Consider the following 23,859-nt stretch of genomic DNA (forward strand, 5'->3'; position numbering starts at 1 on the left):
TTTGAGAAGGTAATACCAGAAAGAAAAGATTTATATACTCTTGAGGTTCGGTTGACCAAAGATGATATGATCTGACCTTTCCTATAACTAGAAGGTGGGTCTCTGAGTTAATTCTGACTCTAACCAACTGACTCACAGTCATAAGAAATGTGTTTAAAAAAGACTGATTAAAAGGTTTGAAACCAAGCATTTTTAAGTTCCCTTATTTCCACACTGGACTCCTGACACAATCTTCTTTGGTACCCATCGGTCTGTCACTAGTGGATCCCAAAAAAAATTAAAAAATATATCCAGTAAATACTTTGCTTCCCTAAAAGAAATAAAACTGTCTCTCATTAAACACAAGCAGAGTTGAAGCTAGAGAGTAAACAAACCAAGTGATGGACACCAAACTGTGAAGGTGTCTATGAATGAACTTCTCATTGACATGACAAGCTGTTTTTTTTTTTTTTTTGTATTATTAACTTCAAAGAAATAATAAAAAGTAAAATGAATGACGTCATTAATTAATTAATAAATTATTATAATCGATTACAAACTTCTCTGGTATAAGAGGAATAAAACACTTCATTACATGTTGTTATAAGAAAATAATAAACTTTGGCATGGTAATAGAACTACACTTCATGTCAGGCTGTATCAAAAACTTAATAGCCTACAATAGCCTTTTAATAGCCTTTATTTGTTGTTTTCAATATAGTGGTAGTCACAGTGCAATGTCTTTATGTAATATACACGCTCTTGGTAGTAACGTCTTGCACAGATGAAGCATCATCAAGGAGCATCTGAACGCTGGCCATTCTCTCAGGCAAATAAAAATGCAAATCTGTGTTTAAAATCTGGTTAAATCTAGAACCCCATAAGGGTTTTTGGTTTATCATTCTGGGGAACCCTTAAAGGTTCTCTGTAGAACCTCAAATAGAGGGCTCTCTTATCTGAGAGGGTATCATTTAAAATGTAGGATTTTTTAGGAAAGGAGAAACCTTATCTACCCAAAGAACCCTTCAGGAATAAATGGTCACCAGGGTGCAAGGCAGGAGGTTCCCGAGGACTATAGGTGTTGGAGACAAACATGAGCGCAGGTTTTAGTATGCAAGAATGGAGTGTGTTATTTATACTCAGCTTGCCATGGGATAATTAATTGGAAACAGGTGTTGGTGCATGTGTAATGAGGCGAGAGGGTGTTGGTGCATTCATAATGAGCCAAGTACGAAGAAGGAGGCTGACTGAAGCTATGGCTGAAGTCACTCAGCTGTCATTTATATTACTTGGAACATCTGTAGTATCTGAGTAATTTTAAATGAATTGAAGGAACCGCCGGGTCCACTCTTTATTATTATCTCTCTGTTTAAATGTGCGTCTCGTGACACTGGGAGCAATTTTAGCAATTTCCTTCTTCCTTCCTTCTTGACTTTACATCATTGCTGTTTGTCAAATCTCTGAGTGAGAGAGGTGTCGTTATTTTCTGTAAAATAAAGATTTTGAGCTACCAGTTTGTTAATGTAGAACATGTCCTCCATTGTGCTGCCCAGTTCGATGTTATACTTCCCAGTAGTCCAATTAACTAAGCTAAAAAGTGACATTTCATGGAATTTAACTCCAAAGTATGACAAGCTAATTATATGCCTCAATACAGACAATGGAAAATAAGTGAGGACCCCTGGGAGGAGCAACTTTCTCCAACCATAGCCTTTATTCTCTCTTGATAATGTCTCTGTTGATGAAGTATCGTGGCTGCACAACTGCTATGTCCCGCCCCCAACCCCCTGCCCCCCACCCCCCCCCCCCCCCCCCCCCCCACCCCAGCCACACACACTTCTATGGCTAACTGAGGCACATCTCATCACATGTAAGGACGTAGAGTCTAACTAACTTCTTTGTTTTTCCTCTATAAGAAATATAAATGTGATGATGTGTTGAGACCATGTGTTTGCTAGCATATACTTATATTAAATCATATTGCATCTTATGTTTTGATCTATACATGTTATTGTACAAAAAGTAAAATATTATAACGTTGAAATTACATTAATTTCTGATTATTTCTATAGTTCTGGCCAATTGGTAATTATCACAGTTCCCCTCAGTGTACTGGTTTGCATGGCAACAAATGCCATGTGCTCCTGTTTATTTTGGTTTCTGTTCTAGTATGTAATGACAGGGTCCTATCATTTGTTTGTTGCCAGATTGTGTTCACCTGTTCTGTGTTTAGTTCTGATTTCTTTTTTACTTCTATGTTGTTGTGTCAACATGCCATTGCGAAGTCTTAGCATGCATTTTGTTGCTAAATTCAAGCTGAGTTTCATGTTTAGTATTTCTGAAGTTGCAAAACATTTGAAAGGATGACTTTACTAGAACAATGGCTGGGGCATACAGCAGGCATCTGCCTTTAAAAGAGTCTGGTATAATAAACAATCATCTAAAAAGGCCTTATGAGACTAAAGCAGTCATTCCATTAGCAGGGGGAAAAGTCTGCTGGCTTGGTGCATTAAAGCTTTAAAGAATTAAAGGGCAATTAGCAAAATAATGTCTCCATCTGGAGTCATAAATTCAGATCCAAAGCAAATTAATGAGACTAGTCTTTTTTATGAAAGACTTTACACAACTTAATTCACTCTCTGATGAAACAATTTATTTTTTAAATATAGCATTTCCCATGGGCTTTTAAGTGAAAGAAGACCTTGAATGACCCTTGAGGGTGTGCTGATACAGACTGTAGCTCATGTTTTTCCATGCATGATTTGTTAGTCATCCTCTAACCATTAATCAATGGTAAGTTTTGGACCACAGGACTGCTGTGGGCTGGATATTTCTGTTTCTCAACTCAGCAGTAACAGAGGTATTTAAAAGCACAGAACTGCTGTGCTGAGAAAGATCCATCACATAATCTCTGGTAAGCAGTGGTCTTATAGTGGTCTGTACAGTCAGTAATTATACACCTACGCAGTGACCTATATGGTAAATGTGCTTGTTGAAATGGCCAGTCTACATATTTTCCAGTAGTTAGGTAATATACTGCAAATAACCTTAAAAAGTAATGTTTTAGAACACTGTTTTTGGTTTATTTTCAAGAAATGGGTTCAATTTAAATACGTTTAAATCGAAACAAGACATAGGTAGAAGTGAACTGAGAAATGTTGATTAGGATAATAACTGTTTCAATACACCACATAAGTATACAACAGGTTATTAAAGGTTTTAGACGTCTTTAGACAGATAGACTGTTTTTACTGCTGCATTTTTTAAACTGTCTCCTTCACCAACACGATCTTTGCAGGAAGATAACCTAGGCAAGATTAAAACGATAAAAAAAACTTTTCCATGTGATTTTGGTGTAATATGTTTATTGTTTCTTAAAGGTGTCAAAGTATGTTACCCAATTTGGTACAAAACCTGATTTTTCCCCCTTTATCTGGCTGGTATTCAACCACAGTGACATCTGATGGGTTTTGCCAGACCACCAGACATGTATTTGTGTTATATATAATATTAAAACTGTCTTATATGATCTTCTTGAATGATGAATCTTGGCTTATAGTAACTTCTTTACTTAAAGTACTACTAGAATCTGACAGTAGATGTATATATAAGTTGTTAAATACAAATATGTGGGTATTTAATTATTTATTTCCCACCCTTTTTTTCTGCCAATAAGTAAACTGTAATAAAATAAAATAAAAAACCCCAAAACATCTGTTCTGAACTTGAAGCCAAGAATATACATATATTTCACTATGCATTTACATTTACATTTTACATTTATTGATTTAGCAGACACTTTTACCCAAAGCAACTTACAAATGAGAAAATACAAGCAAAGCGATATATCAAACAGAGAACAATACAAGTGGTGCTACCGTACAAGATGCATTAATTGAGTTCCAGAAGAAGCAAAGTGTGCAGAGTAGAGGTGTAAGTGCAAGAGTAAGGTTTTTTTTTAGTTTTTTGTTTAGGGGTTCATTAGGTGTTCACGGAAGAGGTGCAATCATCTTTAAACATTCTGTTTTTGTTGTCGACTATTTTTTAACAAGCCACACTTCACTAACCATGAGCCAGAGCAGAGAGGGTACATGAAATAAAAAAAAAATCTATGAATCAGTTTATACACTATCCTTTTTCAAAGAGCTGCCTTCAGCTAAATAATTTACATAAATGCGTGTGATTGGCTGCAACAGAGGATCTGCTACAGAAGCTTTGATCATTCAGTTGGACACGCTGAACTACAGCCATTTCTTATGTTGATCCAATTTGTTACAGTAATTTTGAGTGCTTGGTTTGATCCTCTGAATGCTACATCCAGACCAAGATGTGCCAGGCGATGACCCATGATCTATGTTATAATAATAATATGGAGTGCAGTAAGTTTAATATGTAGGGAAATATACAAGAAAATTTTATCCATAATGGATGGCACTGTTTGGAAAATAGGGAATGGTTTTAGAGGCACTCCTTCCTGTCCTGAGCTTTAACTCTGCACTTCAACTTCTGCAATATCTTACTATATCTCAGTATGTTTTTGCTTAGACTCTACTTCCTCAGACAAAATTAAATGTGAAGTGTTGCAGTAAAGACTTAAGTACTAGGCCTGGTTTTCCGAAGTAGCCTGACATTATGCTGTCAAAGAGATGACTATGACACATTGGGAAATCTATGACCAGGTTGTATCTCAGACTTCTGCAATGTCAATAAACATGAATTAGTCAAGATTCTTGGTGTGTTATTCCATTTATGCCTCCTTACATCAACAATGACCTTATTTGTTTTGCTGGTATTCAGCTCAACAGTAAGTGGCCTGCTTCCCATCTGACTGCAGTTGCACCATTGTTTTTGACAAGCCCATTTCACTGTGATATCACTGTGTTATTATGATGCCTGACACAGATAATAGGACTTATGAGAAGGTGACTGAATCTTAACCGAATAGTGTCTAGGGAAGTTATCGAAAGTAATGAGAGAAGCATTTGGTACTCTGGAGTTGTGTCCACACGTCAGTCTCATCCCTTAATTCACCGGCCTAAGTCAATTCAGAGCTGTCATTAGAGAGCTATGCCACGGGGCCTTGCCTAATGAGTTGCTGCTCTTCTCTTTTCACATTACTGAGTAACGATTTAGTCCAGCAGCTCATATGAGTCTTATTACCCGTGTCAAACATATTCCACTTGCCTTCCCTCACTCGATCTCCAAGAACAGGCCACAAGGTCAATAGTTAGATTTGCAGCTCTGTTTTGCCTTCAGGCGTCATGGTGAGCGAGCTATTAATGTCATCATTAATCATTGATGTCACTGAAATTGCAGACTGAACTGCATTGATTCCCAACCAGAGATCAGATGGGCTGGAGCTTAAACAGCTAGTTTGTTTACTGCTGAAAAGACATAATGAAGAGGATGTTATCACACTAATTTGCCTTTAATTGTCATATTCTCTATTTTCATCTGTTCTCAATTATGCTAGGCAATATAAAGATACTATAGGATAATAATAGTTATTTATACCATAGCACTGTTCAATTCTTGATTCTGATTGGTCAGAAGGTGTTGATTAATTTTCTATAACATTACTATATCACATCATTTCTGGAGTGATAACTTATAGATGTTAATAAACACGTGTAATCATTGATATGTTGAAGTTTTTTGGGTGATGTATATTTAGAATTTTTGGAATATTTGAGTCTCTAGTGTCAGAGCTCTGGTTAAGCTAAAGCTGTAACTGTAAGTATTTAGACATGGCAATATTTTCAGGACAGAGGAGTTTATGCTTTGCAATTATTCTGTAACATAAGGTTTTTTTTTGTTGTTGATTTTTTAAAATTCAATCAAGAGGTAAAAAGAGAGGCTGGTGAAGCTGTTACCACTCGTTTACCACTTGTTTTGTGGTCAGTCCACAACATTACTATAAATGGATAAAAAGGATTATGTATTATTCTTTAATTAAAAAGTTATTGCAATTGTTGATAAATCACTGTGGTATAAGAAATAAAACACTTCAAGACGTGCTGTTTTTGGGGAGGTCACAGTAACTCTGCTTGATCACAGCAACTTGTAATTGATTGTTGTTTCTATAACAGCAAATCCCCAAGTGTTTTAATCCTCACATAGAAAAAGTGCATGAAACAACAGAAATGGCTTGAAATGGCTTTCCATTTCTATAGCCTGTCTTGGAAATTGAAGTCATTTTATTTCCTCCACATGACTGAATTAAGTACATAATTTTAAATCATGTGTTAGTTAGGTTATATTACATAATACTACAGTATCTCTATCGCAAAATTCTTGAATAAAGAGTGTGATATTAGTGAAAATTGTCCAATAATCACCCTTTCTTCATTCTTTCTTTCTCTTCTTCAGTTACACAGGCTCTGTGGTGGGGAATGGCCTCCAGGCCCAAAAACACAATCCTGAGATTAAGGTCAGAGGTGTGGACCCAGTTTTAACCGAGGCCAAAGAGACACTGGAGAGATTTAATCAGGTGAAAACTCATTTTGTACACATATTTCATTGTCAGATGGCGGTCAAGAACATATCACAACACCCACCAGTACCACGGCCTAAAACAAAGCCACATGTTCATTACACTCATAACAGAATAAAAAACAAAACTATTGAAAACTATATGCCAAGCACTAAATATGCAAATCTGATCATTAAACACTTCCAGAACTTCCAGCATTTTTGCCAGATGTTATATATTAAAAAATACACACTTGATTTTGTGCTAATAAAAATAAACCCATAACAATCCTAACCATAAGAATGCTGTTACCAGTCTTGCTAGTATCGGCTTACTACCTAACCTAGCTTTTCCCCTAGATTAGATATATTATTATCAGTAATGCAGATGAAATAATGACTGGTGTAACTTTAGTGATGAAAAGTTATCCTTTTTGCCTTAGCTATAGCTTTGGAGGTAGAAAATCACAAGAAATTGAGCTGCTTGTGTAACTTATCTATATGCAGACACAGGTAAAGTGGGATGTCACATCACATTCAGATGAAAAGTTATTTTTTAGTTACATTGCAAAGATGGAATGTTGACATACGAAATGAGAAAACTGAAATGAGAGTGCAAATTTGGAAATACAACCAATATGCACAGTAAATAAATGTACATGGCTCTTTTACCATGTATCGCAAAATCTATGTTTTTAGGAATTTATTGTACAGTAGAAGAAGAAAAAATGGTGCATTGATGATCATAGTGACGACTTGATGGGGATTAAAACTATTGGGAAAATAAGAAATATTTTTGATTCAAGATGTAAATATTATATTTGTTCACTAACAAGACTCTTTTTCTCACCAATAAATTGTCCTACATGTTTTTGTTTTTCTTGCTTGTTCCCCAAATTGTGACCTGGTCAGGATGTTAAAAAAAAAAAAAGACTGGACATGACTCTGAGCTTTTCTGAAAACTATTTTAAACTTTGGAAGCTCTGTTGTGACCAAGAAAATGCCACTGGCAGCAATTTTAAACCCGGCCACTTTTCCCATTACATGAGAAATGTGATCTGGAGGTTGAACAAGGGAGTTGGTGGTTAAATGTATTGAGAAGAATTCCATATTAAGGTGTGATACAGCAGTCTGACTAACCAGAGACACATTTGTTTGTTGGAAATGCAGTTAAAACCTGAATAGGATACAATTCAGTCACAAGAATTTATGTTCACTTTATTCAGTACAGCATAGTTTCTGCTTTGGCAGAAAACGAGCTAAAATCTCCTCAAAGATTTATAAAGATTTTATTACATTTTTTTCAAAGAAACACTCTTAAATCTTGAGGTGAAAAATTGTGTCCACATGGACATTTCTAGGGTAACATGTAATTGTTTCCTTATTATCCAATAAAGTCAGCACAGTCCCTGTTTTAACAAAACTATCCTACTGGATTATACTGTAAACCCACTGTACACCCCTCCCTCAGTGGGCCAGACTTTGTTCTCTCCGTCTCCCTGTATGTCCCACTGGATTGGTCTAAAGAAAGCTTGGCTCATTGATAGCGAGTCTCTGGCTCCAGCAGCTGTGTTTGGGAGGTGACCTGGGTCGTTCCGCTTGGCTCTCTGAAGCCCTTTTTTGTAATGTCTTCCATTGCTCCATTAAAACCAGACACTCTGGTTATGCATTATGACCCAGCATTGCCCCTCCCTAGTCAAGTGGTCCAGTGTGTGTCTGCAGGATTTGCATCACCAATGGGCAAGAGGCCGGGGAAGGCCAGAGGATATGGGTGAGGGGTCATGTTGTACGTGCATGTACATTGCATTACATGAGCTGTGGGTATGTTCACAGAATACTGGAAAAACATAGGCTGGAAACATTGCCTGCTTGGTTTTGAATTTCAGTCACTAATTTTATGTTATAATTTGCCAGTCAGCTGGTAAAGATGTGACTGTTTAGTGTTCTGTCTCACAACATTTACTCAGCCAATCTTATTCACATTATAATTGTATTACTAGTATAGATATATAAATGTTCTGATCATGAGCTACTTTTTATTTTGTATTCTATATTCATCATGTACAGTACATATCTGTTGCCTTTAATATGCATCTTTATCATATTAAGACAAAGCCATTGTCAAAAAAGTTATCTTATTTTATCTTAAAGGGATCATTCGCCTAAAAATTTAAATTCTGATGATGCAATACACAACAAAAAAGCTGTGTGAGCAGGATGCTTTAACTTTTACTTAGGATAAAGAAAGACCACTTTCATTAACATGAACAATGCATTTACACTAGCATTTATATTAATTTATTCATCCTTAGTAACTGCCTGGTCAGGGTTATAGTGGTTTAAATTTGGCTACTAGTTTGCTTAGATTTTGGGAAATAGAATCAACTAAATTTGTTCAGAAAATATCATGGACAGATGCAAAAACCTTTCTGGTTTAGGCCATGCCCACTTAGGGTTTACAAATAAGATACAGATACAGATAGGAATCTTTGCAGCACTAATCAACTAAAGGACATGTATCTTTATTTATGTGTTTTCCTCACATGTATAATTCATTTTCATGTGATCACTTATTATTCACATGATGTGTTTACTTGAATTTACATGTGACATTTCAGAGCATAACGCACCTTGGCAAAAGGCACCTTCATGTTTTTTCTCATGTTATTCACATAATCTTGTGTGAAAAACTGTTCACGTGAAATATATGTGATTTTTCCCAATGTAGATTTGTTGTCACGCCCATTTTACATTTCAACTTCCATATCCATTTCTCTTACACCTGTTTCCTGTTTTTCTAACTCAATCTGACATTCTTCTTCTTCTTTTTAATGAATCTTTTAATGAACAGCTTGTTTCTGGCTTCTAGCTCATTTCCTGGATGTTTGAGGGTACAGTGCAGTATTTCTGCCACTTTTATTATTATGCACTTCCGGACTGAGACATCATTGTTGAAACTGATGTAGCCACTTTTCCAACTTTCTTGTTCTTCTAGCTTTTCCAGGGTCCTCCCAACAAGTGCTCCTATAACCTGTAAGACAACCTTGGTTTTAACCTTCAAACTCCTCTTTCAGTCCCGGGTAATTCTCCAACCAGTTGTATTCCCTGCCTTATATTTTGTGGAGCAACCAATTTATGTGTACTGCGGTTTTCTGCTCCTTATCTATTATTACTGACTTATCGGTTTAGACCTAAAGGTTCCACAAGATCTTCCTATGCTTCCATGTTGTCCACCTATCTATCTGTTTGGGGTGTTATTTTTGCAGCTTATCCTCTAGAGACATTACTTGGATGTACACAGGAAGATTTTGTGTTCCGTCCAGGGCAACAGTTTTCCCCTCTTCTTTCTGGTGTCCAGTCTTTTGATGTTGGATTTTGAATGAACCGTTTGAATAACCCGTTTGAGGTGTTTTCAGGCCATAACACTGGTTGTTTCCATTTAATGACCATCTGATTGTGCCGGCTGGGTATCTGATGAGTGTCAGGGCATACATGTTCATGGATCTCATTGTTCCCATTCAGCTCTCTCTTCAGGATATGTTTTACTCTCTTCTTGGATGTTGCCGCTCTTCTAGTTTCTGCCTCATGGTTTCCATGTGACTGGAGAATGTCCAGATATATTTCAGCTGTCTAATATGCCTCTACCCTTGTCAGTATGTTGTTAATTTATTTTACATCAGATACAGGGTATCCTGAGTTCTGTCCTTCCTTTAGTACCTGCCACCAGTAGCTGGTTCTTTTGTGCTTCTAGGTGAGAGTTGTTAATTTTTTTGTGTCAAGTGCTGGTTAAATTTTTCTATCTTTTTTTTTTTTTTTTTTTTTAATGCTGTTATAATAGCTACTTTTTTCTCTTAAACAGTGAACACTAGTGGTATGTGATTATTTTATGGGATTTGAGCCAGAAACATTAAATAAAAACCAAAATAAACTTGGACCTCAATTTTTTTTTTTTTTTTTTTTTTTACCAAACTTTGTTAGTTTTTACAATTTATCCAAAACTGTCTGAATATACATACTGTCCTTTTGGTATCTCATTAAGAGCTATCAACAATGGGGTGGTGTGACAAAGCAGAGTTACAATTCCCACCACAAAGCTGATTTTTTCCCAATAGCAGCACATTTAGATGTGTAGTAATTCCAATATAAACAGTCATTCCATCACCAGTTTCTCTCTTTTTGTCTCTCAGAGAGAAACCATAAAAGTTACATCTTTACCTCTGACTGATACAAAGCGCTGACACTGGAGACTTCTTCCAAGAATGTTAATAAGCATCTCATCAGAAAATTTCACTTGATATAAACCTGTGTTTTGTATTGTTATAGAGGTGCTGTTATAGAAAATTAATTATCACCTTCTGACCAATAAGAGTCGAGAATCTTACAGTTACACCTCTCTGGTTCCATGCCCTCTAGATAAAACTATTTATTGGATATACACTGAGTTATCAGGTTATTAGATACACCTATGCTCTGTGTTGACAGGAGATAGGTGTATCTAATAAACTGCCATCTCACTATCTTAGTATTTCATATGTACGTTATAGCCTGAGGGCTTCAGAATAATGGAAATTGTGCAGCCCTATATGATGCATTTAAGGGAAACCTAAACATTTTGGCTTTGGAAAACGTATGAAGATGAACAAGATAAACACTTAATAAAATGTTCCCTTTTCTTAGGAATCATACTGAGTTACTAAAGAGGACTTCATTAGTTATGTAATTATGGGTTTGTCATGAACAAATCATGTTTTATCTTCTGTTATTTTGTTGGGCCTTTAATCTTTGTTGAGCTTTGAAGGTTTTTTCTTTTTTTACTTTTTAGTCTATGGAACAGTTTTGAGCATTGTGCCAACTGTCTTGTACACTTAGTGGTCAAGTCACATGAAGCACACATCCATGAACTCTCATCCTGACTTCTGAATCACGTTCCTCACGTGTCTGAAAGTGAATTACGCAAAGGGCCAGTTCACACATTGCACCAATATGTGTTGAGAAACAAGCATTTTTACTGCTCATTCCCAAGAGTGCACAGGAAATGTCTACACCAAATTACCATTATTTTTATCTCACTGCAATGAGTGGAGAATATGATGTAACTGTAATGTTTGCACATGTCAAGTTATTTATGAAGCCTCCTACTAAAAAGGCAAATTAAGAGACCTATGTCTCCTCCTTTATAGATTTCTCAAAAACCTTTAATAGGGGAGATTATTTATTCTTGTGACTTATTCATACTGTGTCCTGTTGATGTCAACTGGAGTTGCAGGTTCACATTCACACATTTTCTCCTAGATGATTTGTAACTGGTGATCTCTTGCACAGCCATTGCTGTGTGCTGCATGTGAATGTACGCTGGCCATTGCTGGCTGTGGGAAGAAAGCTGAATAATTTGACAGTCATTCCCAAGGCCATTCCACACAAGTCTCCCACACATTTCATCTGTTAGTCTCTCAACACTGAGGCACTTACTGTTCTCTATAAATACACAGGCTTCTCTCTAGTGTGTGTGTGTGTATGTGTATATACAGCAGTAATATTAAAATCACCTGCTTAATATTGTGCAGGTCCCCCTTGCTCTGACCCATCGGATCGGACTTGTTTGTCCAGCACATCCAACAGATGCTCTATCAGATCGAGATCTGGGGAATTTGGAGGCAATGTCAACACTCAGAACTCTTTGGCATGTTCGTCAAACCATTCCTGAACAATTTTTTCAGTGTGGCAGGGCACATTATCCTGCTGAGAGAGGCCACTGCCATTAGGGAATACTGTTATGTTATGTATTATCTAATGTTATTCACTTCACCTGTCAGTGGTTTTAACATTATGGCTGATTGGTGTATGTAGTATAATGCTTTCTATAATTATTACAAAATACATATTTCAATGCTTTCCATTATCTCTCAATTTCCCTCTCTTTCTCACACATACACGTGTACTCACACACACACACACACACACACACACACACACACACACACACACACACACACACACAAGCTAAAAACAGTATTGCTTTCCTCCTTTGAGTTATGTTGTATAACCTTTGTCAAGATGAAGCACCCACAGCAGTGGTGCGGTATTATTGGAGGTTTAAGTGTAAGGCCTGCATGTTCAGACACAGTGAGCGATATGTCTAGCCTGTTGTTTGGCCTTCTCTAAATGAGCCTCCATGCTGATCTCCTCAACTGCCAGAGTTGTGGCAAAGCCCAATTGATGAGGTTAGGCTTTCCAAATGGGTCTGTTGTCAAGGAGACGAAATTCTGCAAGAAAAACCTTTCACGTCCTGCATGCTGTCATATCGATCTGTGAATGTGAGAAAGGTGTCCAAAAAGTCAGGGGCTCACACACAAACACATTGCCCCTTGGTTCCTTCAACACAAACAACGCACAAGTCTGGCTCTTAGACAGACTAAAATGTGAATGTAAAGAATTAACAGATTTTTAAAAAAGGACATCATTCCTCACATTCAATGAAAACTGGAGAAGTCTGGGGAATCTTTTTGAGTTGAAGTGAAATCCGAATCATTTGTTGTAGGCAGATACTGTATGTCATTATGAGTGAATCCTAAGCATTTAAAAGAAGCGTTAGAACTCATTATAACAAGTCACAGTCATTTATGCAAATGTTTAAAACAGTTCTGCTGAATTCTCTAATCTGATTTGTCAGAAGGTGTTAATTAATTTAAAATCATTATAATTCAGTTCTAATATGTTAAATATTCTATAGTAACAGCTATGGGACTATGGCAGATGCTCACATAAACTAAAAAGTGTTATTTTACAAAGAAAAACATATAATCATTGATATGGTGAAGTTATCTGTAAGTAGACAATTATTTAACATTGGAAGGAGTCTCCAGTGTCAGCGCTTCAGGACAGAGGAGTTTCCACTTTATAGCTTCTTGGTAACAAGACAACTTCAACAGAGAGTAAAGAGAGGCTGGCAAGGGACTGTTTATCGCTGTTATAATATAAGTGATAAAAGGAACTAACTTGTTTTGCAGATGTTCCAAAACATTAAATGTTAACTATAACTAAACTATAACTGAATAAAAGTGTCATTCTTTTATAAATAAAATTTTTAATTCTTGGCAAACTGCTGTAGTATAGGAGGAATCAAACACTTTGGGATGTGCTGTTATAGGAATATAATCAACTTTGGGGTGGTAACAATAACTCTACTTCATGACATGATCTTTAGTATGTTTCGTATTTAGTAACCTATAGTGTACGTTCACTGATTTACTTTGCAATTTTTTTTCCACAATTAATCCTTTTTGATCTTTAACAGACTTAACACATGGATTTTTAAAAGTTATTTTGAACCAACATCGCACAAAGTCCTTACAATATATCAGTTTGGAAAGGGCTAGAATAAATTTTCTAAAGGTTGCAGATTCCTCTAAATCACAGTGAGCGCCATTAGGTCCAAATGAGAACACTGGGGGCAGGGATGAATCTTCCCAGAAGTCACCAGTCTGCCAACATTTATACAAGGGCAAAGTAAAAACTCATGCAGGAGACCATAAAAGAGCCCAAAGATTGTCCAAAGAAGTACAGGGCTCTGTAGCCTCAGCTAGGGTCACTAATTGAGACTTCATATTAAGAAAAGACTGGGTAAATATGACATTCATGGGAGAGTAGCAATGCAGAAACCAATGGTCTATCCAAGAGAAACATACATGTTTGTTTCACATTTGGGAAAAGAAAGTATCGAGTGATCCCCAGGCATTTTTGGCATCTATGGACAGCATTTCACAATAAGAAAATCACATCATGGTGGTGGCAGAGTAACAGTGTGGAGATTTGGATAATTGCCATTATTGAAGGAACCATGCATTTTCTCCACAAGAACATAATTACAGAATGTTCAGACATCTGCCTGTGAACTGAAGATGAAATAGAATTGGGATATGAAGCAAAAAATGTTCAACAACAGAAAAGAGTCTGAATGTCTGCAAAAAAAAAAGTTTTGGAAGGGTCCAGTGTTGTGATATTATCCCAGCGGGGACCTGAAATAACCAGTTCATTCTTTAAAACCTACCAACACTTCTGACTTAAAGCAGCAAAGGCAGATTAAAATTCGTTCTCAGTAATATGAAGGGTTGATTTTACAATTATAGGAAGCAGTTATTACTAGCAAAAATGGTCAGATATTTACATTTAATATGGCACTTAATTTTTCACATTAGTAACACCAGTTTTCAATATCTTTGTTCATTAAACAAATTAAAGGCTTTTAATATATTTTAAAATGTGTTATATGAGTTCTTAGATTCTGTTATGACATTTGTTATGCATTTTATTAATTATGAAAGGGACAAATACTTTTTTTATAACACTGAACATACTAAATAAACAGTGTTATGTTTTATACCATGGCACTGTTGAATTCTCAGTTCTGATTGGACAGAAGATGTTGATAAAAAAAAACAATAGATTGTTCAAATACATTATCGTTTCTATAACGAGATGTTTATTTAGCATTTCTGGAAGGAGTCTCCAGTGTCACTGCTTTGTAGCATTTCTTATTAACTTCAAGAGAGAGAGAGAACAAGGCTAGTGAGGGATTGACTGCTTATAGCTGCTATAACTTAAGTGATAACAGGAACTAACTTGTTTCACAAATGTTCCACAACAGTAAATAATTTTTCATCATTTTTTAATTATTGGGAAACAATTAACTCTAACATGCCCAGTCATATTTTATTCCTTTCTACATGACATTTGCAAATTTGTAACAACTCAAGCAAATTTGTTTGAAAACTTACAAGTCTTAAAATTAGGATTAGAGTAGTTCTAATTTATAACATTTTCTTTGATTTATCAAAATTTGACAAAATCCAACCACATCATCCTCATTTGTTCTAATTCATAGAAATTTCTCATGAGATAACGTTAAACTTTTTTACATATTTGTGTAAACCAAGTCACATTTTAAAAGGGTCGTTTTTAGGGATTTTTCGCTTTCTAACAGGGTTCTATATGGAACCCTTCCTGATTGGGAAACTGTCTGTTTAGGGTTCTGCATAAGACTTTAGAGGGTCCAACAGATGGACAAAACAAATAATCTTCAATGGTTCTAGATTCAACAATTTTATCTAAGAGTATAGTGTTAAAACTTGTGTAGATCACAATATGGGTATGAACTCATAATCAATTAAAATGTTGTGTTAAAACAGACTCTGAAAGCTTTCTAAAGCTTACTAAGGCTGAATTAAGAACAGTAAGTACACATGAACTTACCACATGAATTTTCCAACTAGATTCTATGTAGAATAAGTTCCAAGGGGAACGTTCCCTTTAGAAAATGTTTTATTTAGAACCTTGTTGAACCAAGGAACTGTGGGAAAGTAGATTTCAGCTGGCATGGCTTTCATAAATTGTGGTTAGTCAGCATAAATCTTATAGGAATTTTACAAAGAACCATTTGGAGCAGAAACCTATGTTTATATCTTTTAAGAGAACTCTTTAAGTAGACATGGTTCCACCTAGAGCTGTTGACCATCCAGAGAACCCTTAAAGGTACTGTTTTTTTCTAAACACATCAAACATTTCTCATTGCCACTATGCCCAAATACTGTATATACCTTAGAGAACTGAAATACAGAGTTGAAGTGGTCATGTAATTGAATAATAAATGAGTTTGTACAAAGCAGAATATCGTTGGTATTTCGGAGAAACAGGTGAAATGCCGTCTCTAGCAGAGACAACAACCTGACATGGCAAGTAATTGATTACATGCCAGTTAATTAACAAAACCTCTGGGGAAGACGGATGCAATGGCATGTTGCTAAATGAAGTTCTTTTAGAAGGGCATTTGGGAAGAAACCTTGGATGTGAACTTGTGTAATGAAATACAGGTAGTGAGCAGGGGTGGGATGAGTGTGTTCTTCCTGCACTTCTCATACAGGGCTGTATTCAGATTTGAGTTACACACTTCTAGTGAAGAGTTAATATCAAGTTGTGGGCACAGTTGACTGTCAGTGCATGATATAAAAAAATAAAATGCAAAATAAAAGGATGTGCTGGAGCCAGTTCTCTATTCTATAAACCGCCAATAATGACGGTGGTAGCCATATTGTTAAAATAAACCACATTTCCATTAATTAGTGTGATCATTACAGCTAGAACTATTCATGCAGCAATTTATTGGTAATATACTAGACTCAGAAGTTTATTTCAATCCTTCCCATTTTCTCATTTGTATATAATCATCTATACATCATATTTGTATTTTTGACATTTTCCTTAAATTGTCTCTTGTTTTTATGTTACATCATAATACATTTGAGAAGAAAGGGGGGGGGGGGGGGGGGGGGGGATGCTATTTCCAACTTCAGTCCACATTTTCTCTCAGAGTTTTTTAGGCCCAAAGGCAAGCGCTAGTATTAAGTGTAAAGTGTAAATTCTAGTATGAAGTGGTCGTCAACATGCTACTAAAAAAACTCATCTTGGACATTTCTTCTAAAGAAAAATCTGGCAACGTTAGCGGTGTGAAGTAAATGCTGATGATTTTAATAGTCTGAATGGGGCGCACAGAAAATTTACTTAAGCATCTGCGTAACCCAACTCTGAATACGGGGAACTTTTCCTGAATATAGCCTTAAAAATGAACAGATTCTTACTAGAGAAAGGATTCAATGTATTTTTATATTTCTCATATCCGTGCCCTGTGTTTATGCAGTATTCATCATCTTGCCACTGCTGCATATGTTGAGAATTTTCCTGCTATAAAAGTTTTTTTTAGGCTTTACGCCTGAGCAAGTCCATGTGCTATTCTGCATGCCATATACCCTTTGTTGTTGCCTTGGCTGGTATTATAAGCTATGATCTGTGACTCCTGCCCTGGAAGCCTTTGTTGGAGCAGTTATTTGGACTGCGTGGGTGGGTTTGCTTTGCTTACCTGCTTCAAAAAGATTCGCTTGGCTGAATTTTTCCTTTAGTTCAGTTTCTGTCAGGTGGCTGCGAAATGAAGGCTGTTATTGTGTGGAAAAGAAATGGGTTTTAAAGGTTTGTATTGGAATACTGTTTTTTTTTTTTTTAGCACTAAAGATTCATTTGCAGTAGACAGTTGGACACAAGCCAAGAATAAATCAATACACTGAACTTGAGGTAGTCCACCTTTAGTGGACGTTAAAGGTTACTTGGTCATTAGCTTTTTCAAATCCAAAAACATACAATATCCATTGCCATCTACTGAGGACTAAATAAAAGTTTTATATCTTATTTGAGAAAACATTATTTGTGAAATTCTACTCCATCAACTCCAGCCAAAGAATGTGAGGCCCATTAAGAACAGACCGTTTTTTAAACAAACTAAAGACAGAAGATGGAATTAGATTTTATTAAGTTTTTAATACTCTTTGAAGAAGGGCATGGGTTTTCCTGTTGTAAGGATAAATCAGTATAAAAATATCAACAATGCCTTGTAAGATTTATTCCATATTTAATCCCACCAAACAGTTTCTACTGTGTATAGTTAAAGTGGATGGGAAAAACCTGAATGTGTCATCAGGGTCTGAGTTTAAGTTGTCTGCATGTTGACAATATTTGTTTCCTTTGTGCTTGGCAAATGTCCCACAGATTCTTTCATAACTAGGTCATGTAGCTTTTTGTTTTGAGAACATACATCCTTTTTTCCCCAAATGTGATGCTACCAATAGTATATGAGAGACATATCAGATATCACAAGGCTTCAGAGATTCTTGATTATATAAAATACAAATTCACACACATTGGGCCTCTTTTATTTGCATAAATTTGTATGTAAATGTTTTCATATACCAAACTGAACAAAAAGTTCCTGCCAGATTTACAAACATTTAATTAACTCTGATGTTCATTGTACACTTAGTGGAACCCACAAAACTGCATAAAAGGCAGAGCTATCAGAAAACCACAAACTGCAAAAGAGCACCTCTTAAGTGCGCTCTGGATGGAAAGTCAATCACAGCAACACTAGCCAATTGTGGTTATCTGTGAGCACATGTATGTGGAATAGGTTATAGAGCACTTTCCTCCCAGTGTGTTACATTGCCCTGTGATGCAGGATGAGCAGCAGTTTGAAAATATACGGTTGGCTGGTTTCATGTATCTTCATGTATCATGTATCATGGAAGCCTTCCCCGGTTGGTAGATGTCGTATGATAGGGGGAGACCTGATTAGTTATTTTATGTCCAGTAAATTATGTCATAATACAATTTTAGGACATATCACAGGTATCTCAATACATTTGATAGCCTTTTTAAAATAGCAGTTACAAATATTGAAAGCAGCTGATTAGTTAACATTTTGCACTGTTTATATTTTAATATTTGTTATGTTTAGAATCTGTAAAAAATAAATAAATAAATAAATAAATAAATAAATAAATAAATAAATAAATAAATCAGAATTTCCTTTTGATTGTTAAATAATTTATATTTGTTGTCATTAAACCAAAGTATCAACTATATAGTTTTATACTTTAGTCTATAGTTTGTAACAATGCAACACAACTGTTCTGGCAGTTTAACTAAATTATAGTGAATATATAACAAAATTTTGGAACAGCACTTAAGATGGTGAAGAATTCAACCAAGGGAAATGGTGAGGTGAAGTCAAGTACAGTGTATAGAAACCAGTGCTGGAATGCAGGTCTCACTTGAATATATAGTTCACACATAGCACATGGGGCAACACTATAGATAGAAAGGGTGCAGGATAAAATCTAGATTGTGATGATTTTGGTGTGTTACAGGATATGTGGGCTGAAACGGGACTGGATGATGATCAGCATAAACGCTTGAATGTGGACGGCGGCAGCGGAACCGAAACCAGTGGCGAATGTGATGATGAAGATGGGTGTGAAGGTTCAGGAGAGGATGAAGATGAAATAGGTGCATTTTGAGTTTATCTCTATGGATGCAAATAATTTTTTGTTGTTTTGCAGTATCAATATATACAGTTATATTATATTTTTTCCCCGACTCAACTCATATAAACGTTATGAAGGTTAAGGTTAGGATTTGGGGCTGGGTTTGCATTCATAACTTTTCTTACAACCAAATGGCCCCAGTTCATTAGAATACAAACTTTTTCATCAGGTAGTTACATTTTACATTTACAAACTGAAAAGGTATGTGTGTAAAGATGCATAAGGGATGATGGATGTGCTTAAATGACGATGGAGTCATGTTTAGTCATCTGGAAATATGTTGTACACTGCTGTCAATTGGAAATCAATGACTTATTAAAAAAGAAAACATGGGTGATATTGATCTTCTAAAGGTCAGATTAGGCTGCCGGTCCTGTCTCTTTTCTTCAGTGCTGCCTTCAAAATTTTAAATCAAAATACGAGTTCTTGAGGTAAATGTTGCAGATAAATGTGCCTTGATGATGTGTTTCATACCTGTAAGTGCTTCAGAAATCATTTTGAAACCTGAGACTTGTTAAGGAATTCAGTGGTTGTTTTTCTCCTTGAAACAGTTTTACAAAGCTTAGGTCATAGACAATTGCTTACTTCTCTACCAGTTGGTTATATTATACATGGTTTTATAATAGAAATCCTAGAATATTGCTTGAGACAGTCTCTGACTAGCGTTAATGTTGCAGTTGAAAACAAAGGCCGTTTCTCAATATGCTTTCTTATTTGATCTTGCATCATTGTGAACTCGTTCTACATCATCATCCACCGCCAAAGCTCAATTCCAATACTCAAGAACACAAGTACCAGGGACGCATGAAATTACCCAGATTTGTTCTTGATATCGAGGATGCATCGGATGCAGACCTGAGCGCACCGAACCCGCTTGAAGTCCCAGAAGTCATTGCAGTAAAACAACAGCGGATGATGGAAGCCTGACCCACACTTGCAGTTTTAACATCTTTTTAACGACAGTAATCTATATATAGCAAAGTACGCATCTAAAAAGGATGATTTTGATATCTGATTTAGATTGATATATACATATGAAGTTGTTGAAAATTCTAATTTATCCCTCAGAAGTATTAAAGTAAACTATGCTAGCTTCCATCCAGAGGAAACTCGTTAGCTTAGTTTTTAGTTAACGTGAGGTTGCAGGTACAAAGAGAGAGCTTACTACATTAAAACATGCTTAATTAAATTTTGGTTAATCAGCCAGTTAATAGTAAATATTTTAATCAGCTGAAATACTTGAGGGAGATGAGGACTCTGTCCCACTACTAGAAATGTGCTTGGACTGTCCACTGCACAACAGGAAGCACAAAACACGTCTCAATTGTCAAAAAGATGCATTCTTTGTCCTCCTGTCCTTCTGAGTTCGTTCTTTTATGGTAGCCTGGTCCTTTGTTTGCGTTCTTATAATTGATAAACAACCAAAGACTTTGGAATTATGACCTCACAAGTAGGAAATAGGAGGAGTGAGCATGTGTATCAGCAGTATTATATAAACAGCTTGAGTTAAGGACATCTTTTGAAACCATTATAAGTGTGCTATTACACTTTTCTTTAGTCTAGTTATGTTTAGTTACATTGCAAAGTTAGATTACCTGCAATTAAATATTTTCAATTCAGCATGTTACAAATCTCCTTATATTCGCACACTAACAAGACTAATTCTCCACCAGCACATGTCCTTCATATTCACTATTTTCTCACTTGTTTCAAAAATTGCAACCTGATTGGTCAGGAGGTAAAAACGTGCTTGGTGTTACTGAGTGCTTAAACCTATTTTCTCTGGAAACTGGGAACTTTGGATGCCCTGATGAGACCAAAAAAATGCTGGCAGCAGCAGGATTTAAAGCATTACATTTAAAATGTGCACTGGCAGTTTAAGAAAAGCTAAGCTCTGCACATTAATTATTAAATTGTTAGGACTTCATAAGACTGCAATAATGAAAACAATTACAATTTGAGACAAGAAACACATTTCCGTGGTGCGATATATTCCTTACAAGAGCTAAATCTGAAAGATGTTAGGTTTCTCATGCACTCTGTTCGGGCATTCAAAGGATTTTTCCCCTTCGAGCTCCCAAACTAGCACCGATCGAGGCCAAATGAGGCTGTGGATGGAGACAGGTCAATATCTTAGCCAGCTGGCTCATTCTGATTCACGCTCAGATTTAAGAAGCAATCAGTAATCACTGAGACTGACATAGCACATCTTTAGCACATCAGCAAAAGATTTTGAACAATATATATACACACACACATACAGATATATATATATATATATATATATATATATATATATATATATATATATATATATATACACACACACACACACACACACACACACACATATATGTATATATATGTATATATATATATATATATATATATATATATATATATATATATATATATATATATATATATATATATATATATATATATATATATATATGTGTTAGTGGGTGTGTTTGCTCTATCTGTAACAAGTTGTACAGGCGACTGTACTGATTAAAGCAGTCGCCACTGAGGACCATGTGGAAAGAAGTGTCATTTGTGGTCTACTCAAAGTCGTGGAAAAACATGATCAGCAAGCAGTGAAGCCAGTAACCACTGTTAAAACCACATTCTAGCTCAACACAGAGCCTATGCTGGTTCAGGGACTCTGTGAACCAGCAACTCTTAGGAACCACCTCTGTAAAAAAAGATATCTGAAACATCACATAATCAGATGTGGGAGTTTGCTAATGATGGCAGACATAACAACTGGGGGAGTTCCATCTCCGGATTTGAGAACATACAGTGTGTTTGTATTTTATTGAAAATACATTCAGTGTGTTTGAAATTTTGACTTCTTGCTTTTGTTTCTTTTCAAATTATTTTTCTGTGATTTTGCTTCTTGAATTCCTGTTTTATTGTGGGACACATCCACATTTTACATATTGAACAATCATTTAACTTCATGATTGTAAAATACTTTCTTTATTTTTTTAAACCAGAAAGCATGGAGGTATTTTTTTTTGTCAGTGTTAGAATTAACATTAGCAATATAGCTCCCAGGTTTGTTCTAATTATCAGTGAAATTTTTACTTCATCAACCCTTGATTCATTGCTGTATTTTCAATAATAATTGAAAGCTTTTTGGTGATGCATTATTCACATTTGATTTTAATGGTGGTTATGCAAAAAAAAATAAAAAATAATGGAATTGCTTAAGATTGACAAGCCACTGACCAAAGTATTGATTCCATATCCTTGTCCTTATTTTGGTGCTGGACCAACTGAACCAGTTCTACCTTCCAAGATCTGGCTCTTTTGCAGAGAAAAGGTGTTAAATAGTTTGAGATTAGACACCTGGTTGATGGGAAAATATCTACCTGATTCTATTCAGACTCCGTATTGGAAAAGGGTGATAATAGTTTTAGGTTCATGTGAAATCATGGAAACCTGAATATTCGTATGTTTTCTGAAATGTCCAGTCCCTTTACAGCAGGTTAGCCATGCCCAATCCCTTTACAGCAGGTTAGCCATGCCCGGTCCCTTTACAGCAGGTTAGCCATGCCCGGTCCCTTTACAGCAGGTTAGCCATGCCTGGTCCCTTTACAGCAGGTTAGCCATGGCCGGTCCCTTTACAGCAGGTTAGCCATGCCCGGTCCCTTTATAGCTGGTTAGCCATGGCTGGTCCCTTTACAGCAGGTTAGCCATGGCCAGTCCCTTTACAGCAGGTTAGCCATGTCCAGTCCCTTTACAGCAGGTTAGCCATGTCCAGTCCCTTTATAGCAGGTTAGTCATGGCTGGTCCCTTTACAGCAGGTTAGCCATGTCCAGTCCCTTTACAGCAGGTTAGCCATGTCCAGTCCCTTTATAGCAGGTTAGCCATGGCCGGTCCCTTTACAGCAGGTTAGCCATGCCCAGTCCCTTTACAGCAGGTTAGCCATGGCCGGTCCCTTTACAGCAGGTTAGCCATGCCCAGTCCCTTTACAGCAGGTTAGCCATGGCCGGTCCCTTTACAGCAGGTTAGCCATGGCCGGTCCCTTTACAGCAGGTTAGCCATGTCCAGTCCCTTTACAGCAGGTTAGCCATGCCCGGTCCCTTTAAAACAGGTTAGCCATGGCCGGTCCCTTTACAGTAGGTTAGCCATGTCCAGTCCCTTTACAGCAGGTTAGCCATGTCCAGTCCCTTTACAGCAGGTTAGCCATGTCCAGTCCCTTTATAGCAGGTTAGCCATGGCTGGTCCCTTTACAGCAGGTTAGCCATGGCCGGTACCTTTACAGCACGTTAGCCATGTCCAGTCCCTTTACAGCAGGTTAGCCATGTCCAGTCCCTTTACAGCAGGTTAGCCATGCCCAGTTCCTTTACAGCAGGTTAGCCATGCCCAGTCCCTTTACAGCAGGTTAGCCATGCACATCCCTTTTCAGCAGGTTAGCCATGTCCAGTCCCTTTACAGCAGGTTAGCCATGTCCAGTCCCTTTATAGCAGGTTAGCCA

At 36.5% G+C, this 23,859-nt stretch overlaps 1 protein-coding gene across 1 annotated transcript in view; it reads left to right on the forward strand.

Annotated features, from left to right (window-relative positions):
• The window catches only part of gpc5b (glypican 5b), a 62,320-nt gene that overhangs the window by 22,984 nt on the left and 15,477 nt on the right, over positions 1-23,859 (forward strand). The window contains exons 7-8 of the mRNA XM_017477310.3: positions 6,349-6,469; positions 19,197-19,335. Coding sequence (XP_017332799.1) covers positions 6,349-6,469; positions 19,197-19,335 — 260 coding nt within the window. The remainder of the gene's footprint in view (positions 1-6,348; positions 6,470-19,196; positions 19,336-23,859) is intronic.

The sequence above is a fragment of the Ictalurus punctatus genome, chromosome 10 (assembly GCF_001660625.3).
Source record: "Ictalurus punctatus breed USDA103 chromosome 10, Coco_2.0, whole genome shotgun sequence".
Classification (NCBI taxonomy): domain Eukaryota; kingdom Metazoa; phylum Chordata; class Actinopteri; order Siluriformes; family Ictaluridae; genus Ictalurus; species Ictalurus punctatus.